The sequence below is a fragment of the Saccopteryx leptura genome, chromosome 3 (genome assembly GCF_036850995.1).
Source record: "Saccopteryx leptura isolate mSacLep1 chromosome 3, mSacLep1_pri_phased_curated, whole genome shotgun sequence".
NCBI classification, from domain to species: domain Eukaryota; kingdom Metazoa; phylum Chordata; class Mammalia; order Chiroptera; family Emballonuridae; genus Saccopteryx; species Saccopteryx leptura.
In genome coordinates this window covers 161,296,756-161,312,728 of record NC_089505.1, presented here as the reverse complement: position 1 = coordinate 161,312,728, position 15,973 = coordinate 161,296,756, and the positions used below count along the sequence as shown (strand labels likewise).

The following is a 15,973-nucleotide window of genomic DNA, read 5'->3' as shown; positions in this document are numbered from 1 at the left end:
ATGATTTGTCTAGTTGATTTTTTTTTTACTAGGTTCTGTCCCTAGTAGGTTACGAGCTCCTTAGGAGCAATAATTATATATTTTCATAACCCCAGGTTTTAGAACATTTCCTGATACATAATAGGCATTCAACTCTTTATTTAGTTATTCATTCATTCAATAAATATTTAAGCATGGAATTTAAATTAAGCCACAATTATTCTGCCCAGGTACATATGAACAAAAGTACATACTTACCATTAAGAGATTTTTCTCATGCAGTCACTAAGTGCTATATTTGGTAACTAAGTCAAGAATAGTTGACATGTTAACATATGATCACTAGTCTGTCAGCATCACAATTAATTGTAGTACTTATTAGAAATGCAAATGCATTTTTTTCAAGAGAGACAGACAGACAGGGATGGGACAAACAGACAGGAAAGGAGAGAGATGAGAAGCATCAACTCATAGTTGTGTCACCTTAGTTGTTCTTTGATTGCCTTCTCATATGTGCCTTTACTGGGAGATTCCAGCTGAGCCAGTGACCTCTTGCTCAAGCCAGCAATCTTGAGCTCAAGCTAGAGACCTTGGGCTCAAGGCAGTAACCTCAGGGTTTCAACTCTGGGTCCTCAGCATCCCAGGCCAACGCTCTATTCACTGCACCACTCACCGGGTCAGGCAAAATGCAAATTCTTGAGCTTCCCCTCAGACATACTCAATGAGAATATCTATGCAAATGACTAAGGAATCTGTAATTGTATAAAGAAACTCATATGACTTATATGCATACTAAAATTTCAGAATCATTGAATTCCAAAGAGCACAGACTTCAGAATTTTTTAGATCTGGGCCAGGGTTCCAGCTCTACTACCTATTAGCTGTATGACCTTGAATAAGTAAATTAACCTCTTGGAGCTCAGTTTTCTTGTTTATAAAATTGATATATTTCCTCACTGGGCAGTTGAGAGGATTATTACATAAGATATGTGACTATACCTAGAACTGTGCCCCATTACCTAGAAGGACTTGGTAATATCAATTTCTTCCTACTCTAGGTTCACTTTGCTCCTCAAGGTCTCTTCATCAATCAGAATACCAGAAAATTAGCACCTGTTCCTTAGATATCACCTTTGCAGAATCCAAGCAATCTTGACATCTTTATAATAATTTTGAATATTATTTCTTGAATTCTGTACATATGGTAAAATACTCAATTGCTTTTTTTTTCTCCTTTGGGGAACTAATCAGGTTTTGATATGGGTTATATTAAATTTTTACTTTGACAGAAATGGCTATCTTCTAATATCTGCTGAGACAATCATGTGACAAGATCTGTAGGCATTCTTTGCCTCTCTGTTAACTTCAGGGTCTGGTCTGGTGCAAATTAAAATTTTCTTCTCTACCATAGGAAAACAGATAATTTTATGATCTCTCAAAATATGACCACTAATGTTGCAAGAATCTTATTGCAAAATATGGAAAAGTTTCTTCCATTTTTACAATTCAAAAAATACTCTTACCATTCGTTGGTTTTTTCTCTTTTAAAAATGTGTGGGGGCTATGTTCACTTGGAAGTTGTTTGAAAAGATAAAATAGAAATGTCCCATATTGAATTTTCTAATGTTCTTCATAAAGTGAGAGGAACTTGAACTAAAGGTGCAGATAGAGAATCATGAGTATGAGTTGGAGTTCTTATGTGTTACCACAGGTAGATAACTGTACAAAATCACCTCTTCTCTGACTTTTGATGATGTTATTGCATCACTGCAATTTCTATAAAATTAGGTTCTCTGTTAAAATCTGTAGCATGTTGTATGAATATTCATGTAAAATATACTAAATACTTGACATTAATTGTTGGAAAATTGTATTGCTGATTTCAGATGGAGAAAATAAAACTTATTATAGAAGAACCAAAGATATAATGAAACATAAAAGAAGCAAGGCATTTTATTTGGTCCTTTAATATTCCAAATGGCAAGTATTATTTAAATAAATTCTAAAGGAAACATGTATGCCACATTCTGCCTAACATTTGAGATTCAAAATCTTGATCTTTTCCCCCCATTATACAGAGTGTGGGAAAAGTAGGTTCACAGTTGTTTGTATAAAAAAATACAATAATTAATAAATAATAATACAAGAATAAACTTTGTTTTGATTATCCATAACTGTAAAGCTACTTTTGTCCCACCTTATATTCTTACCTTGGCCTCCTCACTCCTAAGTGACTTTCTAAATTAGAGCCCACAGATATTCAAACAAATGTTTGCCAGTTTCTGTGCAACTATTTCACTTAATTGTGAGTTTTCTGTAGTTTACTTCTATTGGGCCTATCCTTTTCAATAGTAAAACAATAACCTTTCTTCTTATACTATACAACACTAAGGAAATTCATATACATATACTCAGTAGAAAGTTGGTCTTAGAAGAATTGAATATTAAAAACACAAAGTTCATTTCTGGATAGAGGCATGTAAACCTAAGTTTGTAATTTCAAATATAAATTCTAGCCTTCTTAGAAGACCATCCCAGTAGAGGGCTCCAGCTTGCTTCAACTTGTTATGGAGGAAAAATCATAAGAAACTTTTAAAGACAAACTTGCAACATTACATTTAAAACGTAGAGTTTTCCCCTTAGCATAACTGTGCAAGTGTGTATGTATCTATCTACATATTTGGTTGTCTTAGAATGTTGCTCAGTTTATAGATTTGCCTTTCTATAGTTATATAAAATCATTTAAATCAATTTATTATTATATCTTTTTGATTCTTCCCTAACATATTTCCATGGCACTTATTCTAAACCATTGACACACTCCTCAGGAGCTCAATCTTGAAAGTTTCATTAGTTTTTTTTCTGATTTATGTAAATAATATACTCTTATTGTAAAATATAAAAATGGATAGAAATAAAAGATGAAATTTAGCTTATCATCACTAGTTTCACTACCCAGAAGTTATTTTTATGCTACTATTACTATTTAGGTACATTTCCCTTCATCTTTATTTTAGACTATATAATAAACACTGTACACACATATATAATATATTGTATTATACTGTATATAGTTTTTCATCTTCTTTTCACTAAATAGTTTAAGAATTTTCTATATTAGGAAATATTCTTCAAAATAATTTTTTCAGTATTGTATAATATTACACTACATGAATGTAACATTTTTTATTTAGAAATAGAATAATACTGTGATGGTTATTCTTATATATATGTTTTCATGGGCAGATCTGGTTATTTCTGTAGGTTATAGTTCTAGAATCAAAATCACTGATCAAAAAATATAGTACTTTTAAGGCTCTTAATCCATATTGTCAAATTTCCTCTAGTTGCACCTAATTTACACTTCTCCAATTGGTTAAGGTTACCAGCTTTATCCTACCCTCATCAATGTTAGATCTTATACTTTCTTTAAAAAATTTTGTCTGACCAGGCGGTGGCACAATGGATAGAGCATCGGACTGGGCCATGGAGGACCCAGGTTTGAAACCCGAGGTCGCCGGCTTGAGTGCGGCTCATCTGGTTTGAGCAAGGCTCACCAGCTTTTGAGCCCAAGGTCGCTGGCTTGAGCAAGGGGTCACTCAGTCTGCTGTAGCCCCCAGTAAAGGCAATTATGAGAAAGCAATCAATGAACAACTAAAGTGCCGCAACAAACAATTGATGCTTCTCATCTCTCTCCCTTCCAGTCTGTCTATCCCTCTCTCTGTCTCTTTTTGTCACACACACACACACACACACACACACACACACACACACACAAATTGTCATTTGCTTTTTTTTTAAAAAAAACGGGATCTTATTATTTTAACTTGGCATTTCTTGAATTGAGTTGGTTAAATATGTTTGGGGCCAATTTTATTTTTTCTATGTATATGCATTTTTCTTTTGCTCTTTGTTATATTTCTACATTTATCTCTTTCTTATTGATTTATAAGAAATGCCTATGTATTGTAGATCTTGACATTGTATTTTTAAAAAATATCTTGAACTCTTTGAAAAGAACAAGATCATAAAGTGACTAACCCCATTTTCCTTAGGCTCAGCTAAATTTCAAGGTCTCTCTGGTTCATCTGTCTTGATCAATTTGACCTATGGTAATCTCCACCATCTTCAAAAGTCTACAGCATTTAAACCTTACTTTGTCTGTTTAATCCTTAAAATAGATTAAGTGGGGAAATGGAGACAGAGATTGTGTGAGTTACTTAGGATATGCTTAATTCTTATTTATTCTCTCTGCCAAACCAAAAATTACCCGTCCTTTTTTAGTTGACCAGTTGTTAAAAATAGAAAAACTGTAGTTTAAGGCTATTTAAAACTGATCATCTTTCCTCAGTCATGGATTTCTAGGATTTCAGAAAGCAGTGGCTATTTGCCTCAAAAATTGGTGATAGTATGTTGCGGGGAGGGCAGTGGGGAGACAGGGGAGAGATTTTACAGTGGCTAGACCTGGCATATGGCACATTAACTAAGTGATGAAAGCAATAAGATATATCAACATACCTATACCTGATATAATGCCCTGAGAAAGTCCTAACATCACTTTAGTGGTATTTATGCTGAAAATATATACCTGACTCTAATCATGAGAATACATCACACAAATCCAAACTGAGAGACCTGCTACAAAATGACTGATCAGTGCTCCTCAAAATATCAAGTCATAAAAGACATAAGAAGACAGGAGTTTCCATAGATGGGAGAAGACTAAGGAGATATGACATTTTTTCAATCTCTTTGTTAATTGATTAAACAAAGTGTAGGATCTGGATTAGATTCTAGACCTGACAAAGGACATTAGGGAAAACTGATAAAATTTGAGTAAGACTTGTAAACCTTCTACTGAGGTTATGTAAGATAATAACATTAGAGCAAGTCATAAGAAGTGTATACAGGAATTTTCTGTACTATTTTTGCAACTTTTATGTAAATCTAAAATTACTTCAAAATGTTGAAAAACTGAGGGAGAGGAAAATGAATTATTATAAATTCTATATATTGAAGAAAAAAATTTCTCAAATTTCAAGGATCTCATTAGTTATTTCTATTCATCAATATGGTCACTTTCACCTTTATGTGTGTAGTGTGGGATGACTTTCAGTATGTGGAAGGGTCATTCGCTCTCAGTGGTGCACAGAATAGACAAGAAAAACTTGGAGAAGTGGTCTTCAGTGGTATACAGCAGTCATTTGCTAAACAGACATGCAGAGCTGAAAATCCGTGAGCAGGATAAATAGATCCCTGACCTCCTGGAATTTCCAGTCTTACTAATAATTAAAATGAGATCAGAAATTATTGTTTTTATTTTTTGCAAAAATTGAAAGATGATTTTCTAAGTATAAAAAAAAGCTTCGGGGAAATGGAGGCTTATGTCAAAAAGCAATTGATTACAAAGATTGGAGAAGCTATAGTGTGTCCTCGCTGTTGATGTTTAAATGCAGACCATTAAGTCATGCTTGTTAGAGATTTAAAAAGGCAAAAGCAGAAATCTGGATTACAGGAGAGAAAAATCACTCGAAAGTAATAAGGGGGACAGACCGAAAGGAAAGAGTGAAGGGGAGGAAAGGTAGAAATGAGAACCACTGCTGTCAGTTTGTAATATGACATAGGCCACAAGCATCTCAGCATAAAAAATAAAAATAAAAATGAAAGGCAACGCTAGAGGAGAGTGGGACGCCGCTGAGCTGAGATTGATTTCAGGTGTGTGTGAAGAGGACCGAGAAAAAGATTGGGGGTGGGAGACACACAAGCGGAAAGTATCAAATTGGAAACTGCTGAAAATAGGACTGGTATACGGACACTTTGAGGAAAGAAGACTAGTCACCTACAAGTTTTGAAACCGTGCGGGAAGGACAGCGTGGGAAGCGAGAGCGTCGGGCGGTGCCCGCGCCCCGGACGCTGCGGGATCTAGGACTTGGGGACCCCGGCGCCCGAGATGGGCGTGGGGTGGAGGGTGTGTGTGTGCACTATATTTGGTGATGTCATTGCAAGTCAGTAAGCGGTGAAATTTAACACCGGCCGGATTTGCTTCGCTCCTCTTCTTCCAAGGGAAGCAGCCGGCGGCAGTCAACGCGTTGAGCGCCTGCAGTTGCCACCGGCCCTTTCGCACCGACTAGATTTTTCGAAGTGGGTGTGTGTCCTTCTCTACAAATGTTCCGGCGCGGGTTGTTTCCCAGGACTTCCCCGCCCCCCTTCACCTCCTTCCCTCCCCCATCCCTTTCTCCTCCCAGGCCCAAGCGGAGGACTCCACTGGAGTCACAGAGTCGCCTTTGAACCGCAAGTGAACTCGAGGGCTGCGCTCGCAGCCGAGCTCCCGCGCCCGCCGCGCGCCGCCGCCCGCCAGTGAGGTGTCCGTCCTCGCCCGCTCTCCGAGGGGAGCGCCCCCACCCCAGCCCCGGGCTCGTCCGTTTCCTAGCCAGGGAACTAGGAAGACTGTCTACCCTTCGGGTGCTATTTCTCTCCCTCCCTAATCTCCTCCTGTTTATTGTTGTCGCGGTTTTGGAGCATCGTTTTCATGTGATTTTGTTTCCCTTTTTCATGGACAGTAGCTGCACCCTTAGCAGAACGGAGGTGGCTTCTGTTTTCCGTTAGCGCTTCGCCTTGCGGACAAATGCATACAAATGCATTTAGGAGCCCACAGGACAAGGCGTGGAAAGGTCTCCCACACGGCAAAAACGTAAGTCGCCCACCCGCCGGGGCAGGGTTAGACCAGCCTCTCTCGCCACCCCCGGGATCCGCGGAGCAGGTTGGAGTCTGTGCGCCCGCTTCTTGGCACTTTTTGAAGTTGAGAGCCCGGGGCAGCCGTGGCATCCTTCTCTTGTCTCCTCAATTTGTAAAATACCGTGTTTGAAAGGAAGCCTCCTGCCAGCTGGTCTCTCCGACAGTTTATGCTGTGGCTCTGGAGGGAACCCTTGCTGGCTCGGGGCCCGAGCGGGCGGCAGCGGCGCTCGGGGCTCCAGAGCTGGGCTCCGACGCCCGCCCGCGCTCCAGCTCCCGCCGCCCCCGCGCCCTCCTCCCTTTCTCCTCCTTCGTGGCCCTGACTGAGGTCTTGCTTCCCCGCGGTGCTCATTCTGGGCCTCCAGCCGGGGGGTTGCCGGGGCATTATCCGAACGCTGGGCTCTGTGCGCGCAGCCTGGACCGCGGAACACAGGAATCCCGCAGGGTTGCGGGATGGGGAAAGAGTGTGTCCGCTGGGCGTCGGGAATCGGGGAGCTGATAGACCCGTGGGACTCGGAGGCAATCTCCTATTGTCCTTAATAGACCTACAAACGCACTGCCCGTCGGGGCCGGGCTGCGCCGGGATCACTCTGGCTTGTTTAAGGGGAAGGGGCTGGACGCGGGGGGCGGGACTACCCCTCACCCGGAGTGTGAGCGGGGACCTTGAATGGCACCCCACCTCCTCTTTGGACGTTGTACCTGCTCCCACCCCCTCACTGGGGAAAAAGGCGTTGATGGCGAGGAGGGTGTATGGCCTTGGCTGGCTGCCCTGGTGCCTGGAACAGGTCAGTGGGTTATGCCGGTTTGTTCCTGTCCTGGGGGGGGGGGGGGGACGAAAGAGGCTCTAGCGGTTCTCCGCCTCGAGGCTGCCCCTCGGGAGAGTAAGTGGGAGGCGGGCAGGGGGCGGAACTGACGGTGGCAACAGAAGGCAGGCGGAGGCGGGGTGCGGAGAAAGACTGCCTTGTGTCAGTGTTTGTGTGAACACGTGCTTCCCAGCCGGGTGCAGCCGCGCCTGGGGGCGGCCCTGCGCTCTGTCCTCTGACCCTGGGAAGCCCCGGCAGCCGGGCTCACAGGTGGACAGGGACGCACCTCCCCACGTGCCCGCAGGCCGACGAATCAGTGAGGAGTAACCTCCGCAACTCTGTGTGGCAACTCCGTGTGCACGCGGCGGGACGCCGGCCGGGACGGGATGGGGTGAGGAGGGCGGGGGGAGGGATGCAGGGGGCGGGGAGACGCGGCACCAAGAAGAGGTCAGGCTCTTCCGGCAGCCTTTCCCAGAGATGCTCACCCGGGTCGCACAGCGTTTCCAGGCATGTTTTCTGTCACTTTTCTCAATAAAAGCCGTTCTGCAGGGATCCGCTGGCGAACCGAGGCCGGGGGGACGCAGCGGATCCTGCGGAAGTGGTTGCATCTTTCTGTGATCTGGGGCCCGTGGAATGGGGAATGAGTCTCAGGCGCCCGCATATCCAGTACTACCAGGAGCGGCTGGGTGAGGGCCTCCACCTCACAGCCTGCCTGTCCGTCCCTGTGCCCTTCTTGTCTTCCCTGCCAGCTCCTCCTCCCCGAGGGCTTTTCCTTGCCACAGAACAAGCCTAGTCGATGACTAACATTCCCCTTGGTAGTTGTGACCAACCTTGCGGATTAAAGATCTTCTGCTCTGGGCCTCTCTGTCTTGTCTGGTTTACACTTCCCTTCCAGACTCCCAGAAAAGGCCCTGCATAAATTCTTGGGCAGTTTGGGGTTTGCAAATTGGGTCCAGATGATTGGGGGGAGGGAGGCAAGAGTCAGAGAAACCGAACAGAATGGATTACACCGAGGAATTTATGAGGAAAAATTGAACTACGTGGAATAGGGAAAGAACCCTTGTGAAGAGATGTCGGAATGGGTAGCAGATCCTGGGCGCGAATCTCCCCTACCCTCGCAGAGGTCTCTGCCAGGGGTCATCAGGATCTTGGATATCCAGTTTGTTCCTCTACAGTTGCCAGTGGGGGTGGGTGTACAGAATTAAGGGTAATTCAAGGTTACATCTGATTGTAGCCCCTCACAGCTCCAACCACACACATGCAAGTAGGGAAAAAGTATTACTGGTTGAGCTGAGAATATTGTTTCTTGAAAATATCCAATTTCCATAAAGAATTCAGAGTTCTTTCAGTTTGAAAAAACAAAACAAAAAAATGATACCAGCCAACCCTATATGGTGGGGATTTAGGAGAAGCAGCTGCTTAGTTGATGATCATGTAAGGTCACTGAATTAAACCTTAGAGTCCCTAATGAAATCCCTGAGGTTTTAATTTTTCACCATCTTTTTGTGGTGATGTTTTGCAAGTACAAGGGCAGTATTTTAAAATTACAGTTCTGATTAGTCACCCCAAAACTTTGGTAGTTTAAAACTGAATCCCTAAAGACATTTTATTTCATGGGGCTGGTTCCAGATGCTTAATGTGAATTGTGGAATTAATAAAAGTAAATTAAAACCAAAAGTCAGTATTAGATACATTGATTTAACATATTATTGGACGGTCTCCCAGGGAAGCTATTATGATACTTAAAGGGTTTCTATAACCAAAGAGACTGGGGTGGGGGAGGGCAGGGTGGTGTTGGATATAAAGATCTTTTTCCTAGCTGGCATGAAATTCTATTTTTTAAATTTGCTTGGTTATGTTTGTGTTCAAGTAAATGTTTAAAATAAATTAATGTCTCAGGGAGAAGAATCATAACTTATGGAAAATGATTTTGAATTTTATTTAGACATTTTACTTGGTAATCTGTCAAGTTACAGGAAAAAGCAAATTTTATTATGGGAATTAGAATAGCTGTGTTAGTTTCCTTGCCATGCTTTTCAACTATGACTTATTTTGAAATTTATAATTCTGAATGTGAACACCATTTTTTTTCCATTCTCATAAAAGGCTGAGCTTATTCTGTCATTCATTCAGTGGTTTATTTAGCACGTTTATTGAGCTCCAATTATGTGCCCAGCATGGTTCTAGGCAGAAAGGATATAATGGTTGAGCAAGAAAAACACAATTGCTGTCCTCCCAATGCGCCCATTTAAGTATAGGAAACAGAAAATGAAACAACCAAGTTTAACAAAATGAAATAAGGATATGTGCAGAAGGACACAGAGCAGTCCTGAGTAGGTGGGAAGGAGAAGGAGGGATAATACTAGAAGGACAAGCTGACCAAAGGAAATGAAATCTAGATTGGGTCCTAAGTGGAAAAGGTATATAGAGCTTTCTAAGCAGAGAACAACAGTAAATGTCTCGGAGGTCAGACAGCACAGGGTATCTGAGGGCCTGAAAGAAATGGAATTGGCTGGAGCACATATTGTAGGGATGGATCTGAAGTGAAACAAGGAGGATATCTAAAAGACCTTCAAACCAGTTTACTTTCTTAGATAAATAAATGGAAGTTAGGATGACCTGACTTCTTGGTCTTGGGATTACTATGCAGGTAGAAGATGCTAGAGAAGTTATATATTTGTTGAAGCTTAGCCAACTGCTAGATTTACTGATTGTTTAGTCATTCACTTAAAAATCTTTATTTAACAGTAGTGTGTGCCAGGAATTTTGCTAGGCTAAGCAGCAATCAGTTTAACAATGTCTGTGGTATTATGAGGACAGACTAATTTAGGTGTAGGTGTTTTTTGTTTTGTTTTGTTTTTTTCTTCTTGCTACTGACCTGACTCCAGGCATTCTGATTACTTGAAGTCCTTAAGCATTTATCTCTCTTCTACCCATGACTTATCTGCATGCTTGGAATTTAACCAAAAGTGCTAGTACACTTCGCACTGGATTAGTTATACAAATACCTATTGTGTTGAATTGATAGTCCAAGAAATTTATTGTATATAAATTAGTGACACTTTATTCTCTGAATCATTCAACTTTATCCCCAACTGCTGGGATAAGAACTGTTTTTCAGTTATTTTGGGAACAGAGGAAAGAAATTTTACTATTTCTGGATCTTAGCAGATAGTAAAGAACAAAATCTGTAAAGCTGTCATGACTTAGAGAAGTTTTTGGCTTGTAAACTTAGTGTGATGGAAATTGTTGAAATTATTGATGTATATCACATGTGTGTGTTTTTCAGAGTAGTTTACCCTTTCCAGTTGGTTTAAATGAATATCACCAACTGATAAAATAAAAGTTTCCTGTTGATAAGACTTCAAAAGTCTGTCTTACTATTATAAATTGAATCTATGCAGGAAGGAGCATCAACAGCCTGAAGATATATATCATAATACCTGAGGGTCTCCTGGGTGCCCTAAACAAAAAGTGTCCTGGGACTCCCTCAAGTAACAGACCCTTCAGGGAAAGAGAAAGTTTAATAGCTTCAAGAATTATTAAGGAAAGATGCCTGGAATGGATATTAGTTCCTTAAATTCTGAGTATAGTTTTGGGGTATCTGTTTCCTGCCTGATCCCCTTTTAGGCCTTACTCCTCACATGTCTGGTTATGTTTTGACTGTGACTTATGTCAAACTGAAAATGTGAGTAGCAGACCAGACACACAGTATTTCATGTTTTGTTAGATATACTCAGATATTAACATCATGGGTTATATTTTCTGAACTGTTATTGAATGTTTATTAGCATATTAATTGACTTCTTTTAGACCTGTTTTGATTTTGTTAAATGTCACAAGTATATGTACTTCTGTTACTTTATGTTAGTGACATGGCACATACTCCAAACACAAAAAAGTGAACAAAAATAGACATGCTTTGATTATTTGAAAAAAATTATATTTAATACACTAACTAGACTCTTTGTTAGAGTAATGTAAATATATGAACAAATTAGAAAACTTAGTAGACTATTTTAGTTTAATTAAAAGAGTACTGGCTAGAACTGTAGCAAGAGCTTTCCGTATTTGTGGTTAAATAACATGATCTTTATAATTTATAGAACATCTTGCTTTGTCCTCAAATGCCAGTACATTAATAGGATCTCACCACATACAAAAATTTTAGTGTTTCACATTTGGAATGTAAAATGTAAAATTTATATTATGTCATCATATAATAGATGAGTCAGCTAAGATTCAGAAAATTGAAATGACCTGCCCAAGGTCACACAGTGAATTATAAATAAAACCAGTATTAGTACTTTCACTCTCAGTCTAGTGTTATTTTCTTATTAACCAACAACTTAATATAGTTATAATTTTAATTTATTAAAATACTCCAACATACCTTAGCACTATATGTATAGCACAACAGCGAGAAGGACAGAGAACCTGTGGTGTCCTTGACAATCTGTTACTACCATTAATGTGGAAATGTTACCTTTTTTCTTTATTAAGTAAATGTAATACCATGAGGGGGAGGCACAAAACCAAAGAAATAAGCAAGCCCAGCCCAAGTCGATATTGCCCAGAAAGCTTGAATTTATTAAATATCCATTTTATACAGTGATGGAGTTTAGCTTTTTAGCAAACAATTATGTCAATTAAGCTTGATATCTGTGCTTACACTTCAGATATGAAAAAAAAAAAAACAGTAAAAATGAAAAGAAAAGAGAAAAGGTCTCCACTTACCCTACCATAGCGTATTTTTTTAAAAATTATACTTTTCTTCTCTCTCTTTGGATATCCAACTAAAAGTATATGTATTTTACTTAACTTTTCCTAACAGTTAAAAAAATTAGGTCTATAGGGAAAATTTGAATTCCTCAATCATTGGGAAATGAAAATGGTATTCTTTTTATGCTTAAAAATATTTACTAAGTGTTAGTATCATGTAAGAAATGGATAAAAGGTGAAGACCTGTTGCTTCCTTAGATATTTACTCATTAATTAATCATAAAAGGTACAACATATACTGCAATAGCAAAGTTACAAATAAATCACCAGGAGTACCAAGACAAGGGAAAGAGCAAATTCTCTTTAGGAATAATGGGAAATTTCTTGAAGCAGGTGTTATTTTTTTATTTTTTTAGCGAGAGAGAATAAGAGACAGACAGACAGGAAGAAAGAGAAATGAGAAGCATCAACTCACAGTTGTGGCACTTTAGTTGTTCATTGATTGCTTTCTCATATGTGCCTTGACTGGGGGGGGGGGGCGCTCCAGCTGAGTCAGTGACCCCTTGCTCGAGCCAGTGACCCCTTGCTCAAGCCAGCAACCTTGGGCTTAGGCCAGTGACCATGGAGTCATGTCTATGACCCCACACAGCCGGCAACCCTGCGCTCAGACAGGAGACCTGAGGGTTTCAAACCTGAGTCCTCAGAATCCCAGGTTGATTCTCTACCCACTGCTCCACCACTTGGTCAGGCAGAGCAGGTGTTATTTAAATTAGGCTTTGATGATACCTAACATCCTGACAGGTGGAAACTGAGAGGGCATTTCAGACACTTACAAAGTCTGTCCAGGGAATGGCTGGAACTTGGAGGGTGTCAGCTACAGGGGGATTCAAATTGCTAAAACAAGGAGGTTGGAGCTGAATGATAAGGGCCATGAACACCTCGTGAGGAACTTGACTTTTCATATCCTTCTCACTTGGCTATTAGTTTTCAGCATAATCAGAAAAAGAGAGATAAAATTTGTTCTTTTATCATTGATCTCTACCTCTCCATTAGTCATCAGCTTTAGTGCAGAGGTGTGTACTTGGCTCAACTGAATTGTCATAATCCCCTAAAATCACCTGGTTAAGGGATGATGTTGATGTGCTCATGTTTCCTGCCTAACTCCAGGAATGGACTTATTAACATGTGGAAAGTGCTGTATTTTCTCCCCTGAGGTCGTTGGGGAAGTCTATGGGTTGGCTGACTTGCAAAGTGGATAATGCTGGTTGTTGTACTCTTCCTTAATTAGCTTTATTCTGAATGGAAAAATGTCTGTTGGGTTGTTACTAAGGATTAAGTGAGCCAGATGACCTTGGGCAGGTGAGACGTGCTTCCTTTCACATTCTGTTTTCTATTAGAATAGCATAATTCTGATGTACTCTCCTTCAGTAACTGTCATCATGAGCTATTTATAGTCTCATTGGTATTTATCATGCCAGTTACTCGTTGAAAATATAAATTTGAAAGGAAAAGAGCTTCCTTTTACTTAAACTGTAGATCATGCTGGGATCTATCCTGAAGAACTTGAGAAATTATTTTACTCCCCCACAGTGGTCCTCAATTTTGTTTGTACATTAGAATCACATGGGAGATATTTAAAAACCCTTGTACCACAGAAAAAATAAAATTATAATTTCTTGGAGTGAGGGTAAGGCAAGCAGGGCCCTAGTATTAGTAATTTTTACAACTCCCCAGCTGATTTTACTGTGCAGCTAAAATGAAAAACAGATCCAAAACATTGGTATAAAGTAGGCCTTATACCACCTCCCGAGCGGCATCTATGCCAGAAGAGTGAGTGGTCCTCAGAGTGTGATTCTCAGATTAGCAGCATCAACATTGCCTGGAAACTCATTATAGATGCAAATTTGAGCCCTACCCCAGACATAGTGAGTCAGAAACTCTCGGTTGGGACCCAGAAATCATTAGTCGTACAGGTGATTCCCACGCCCACTAAAGTTTGAAAACCACCAACATAGAGCATTAAAAAAGATCAAAACAACACACGATAGGTGCTGGCAAGGATGTGGAGAAAAGGGAATCCTCCTGCACTGCTGGAGGGAATGCAGACTGGTGCAGCCACTGTGGAAAACAGTATGGAGATTCCTCAAAAAATTAAAAATTGAACTGTCTTTTGACCCAGCCATCCCACTTTTAGGAATATATCCCAAGAACACCATATCACTGATTTAAAAGAAGAAACGCACCCCCATGTTTATGGCAGCATTGTTCACAATAGCCAAGATCTGGAAACAGCCCAAGTGTCCGTCAGTGGATGAGTGGGTTAAAAAGCAGTGATACATATACACAATGGAATACTATGGGGTCATGAAAAAGAAGGAAATCTTACCTTTTGCAACAACATGGATGGACCTGGAAACTATTTTGTTAAGTGAAATAAGCCAGGCAGAGAAATAAAAATATCATATGACCTCACTCATTTGAGGAATCCAAGGAACAATGTGAACTGAGGAACGGAATTAAACCTGAAGGGAAGGGGGGAGGAGCTGTTGGGAAGGGAGCAAGGGAGAATTTGAGAGGAATACAGGGGAGGGGGATGCAATTGGGGAGACACTAGAATCTATGTAAACACAATAAATTAAATAAAATAAAATTAAAGAAAGAGATCAAATAATCTTATTTTTTCATTGTTATAAAATTATATACCTGTGTGTTGGGAAACAGCTGTGTTAGGTTTGCTCACTGGTTTACCACCTACAAGCTCTTTGATTAGTGCATGAGCACGTGCAAAGGCCACATGTGCATAGTCTATGTAAGGCTATGGGTGCTTGCTCTCAGAGGATGGTAGATTGCCTGCCCGCCATTGTGAGGGGCCATTTTTGCTGTTTGTTTGCCCAAGAAGCCGTTTTCCCCTGCCAGTTTGCTCATCCGCCATTTAGAGACTCTATTAATCAGGAATGACCCAATGCTTTTTGGCTCTACAGTTTTTCTACTGTCTGCCTGAATCTAGTGTGGACCTGCCTGGCCTTGGCCACTGGCATTACAATGTGATTTAAGCAAAATAACACTTATTTAAGTATGTCTTCAATACAATATAACTATAAATAGCAAATATTCTAAGTTGCTTTTCTTAGAGTTTGGTACACACACAATTCACTTTAAAATTACCTACTTAAATTCAAACACAGTCTGAGGATACACATAAAATTTATGAATCATCTTTGTGTCAAGGCCCAGAATCTGCATTTTTCACCAGTAAATCAGGTGGTTGTGTGCCAAGCTAGCAGCTGAGAAGCATTGTTCTAAATAAATGACACCCTATCTGGAAGAATTTTGTAGACTTCATTAAAATATATGGTTCAGCCCTGGCCGGTTGGCTCAGCAGTAGAGCGTTGGCCTGGCGTGCGGGGGACCCGGGTTCGATTCCCGGCCGGGGCACATAGGAGAAGCGCCCATTTGCTTCTCCACCCCCCCCCCTCCTTCCTCTCTGTCTCTCTCTTCCCCTCCCGCAGTCGAGGCTCCATTGGAGCAAGGATGGCCCGGGCGCTGGGGATGGCTCCTTGGCCTCTGCCCCAGGCGCTAGAGTGGCTCTGGTCGCGGCAGAGCGACGCCCGGGAGGGGCAGAGCATCGCCCTTGGTGGGCGTGCTGGGTGGATCCCGGTCAGGCGCATGCGGGAGTCTGTCTGACTGTCTCTCCCCGTTTCCAGCTTCAGAAAAGTACAAAAAATATATATATATAT

The 15,973-nt window shown here is 40.9% G+C and overlaps 1 protein-coding gene across 1 annotated transcript in view; it reads left to right on the top strand.

Moving 5' to 3' along the window:
• The first annotated feature begins 6,393 nt into the window (after positions 1-6,393).
• COL24A1 (collagen type XXIV alpha 1 chain) overlaps positions 6,394-15,973 on the top strand; it is a 383,490-nt gene continuing 373,910 nt past the window's right edge. The window contains exons 1-2 of the mRNA XM_066372218.1: positions 6,394-6,441; positions 6,540-6,670. Coding sequence (XP_066228315.1) covers positions 6,615-6,670 — 56 coding nt within the window. The 5' untranslated portion in view covers positions 6,394-6,441; positions 6,540-6,614. The remainder of the gene's footprint in view (positions 6,442-6,539; positions 6,671-15,973) is intronic.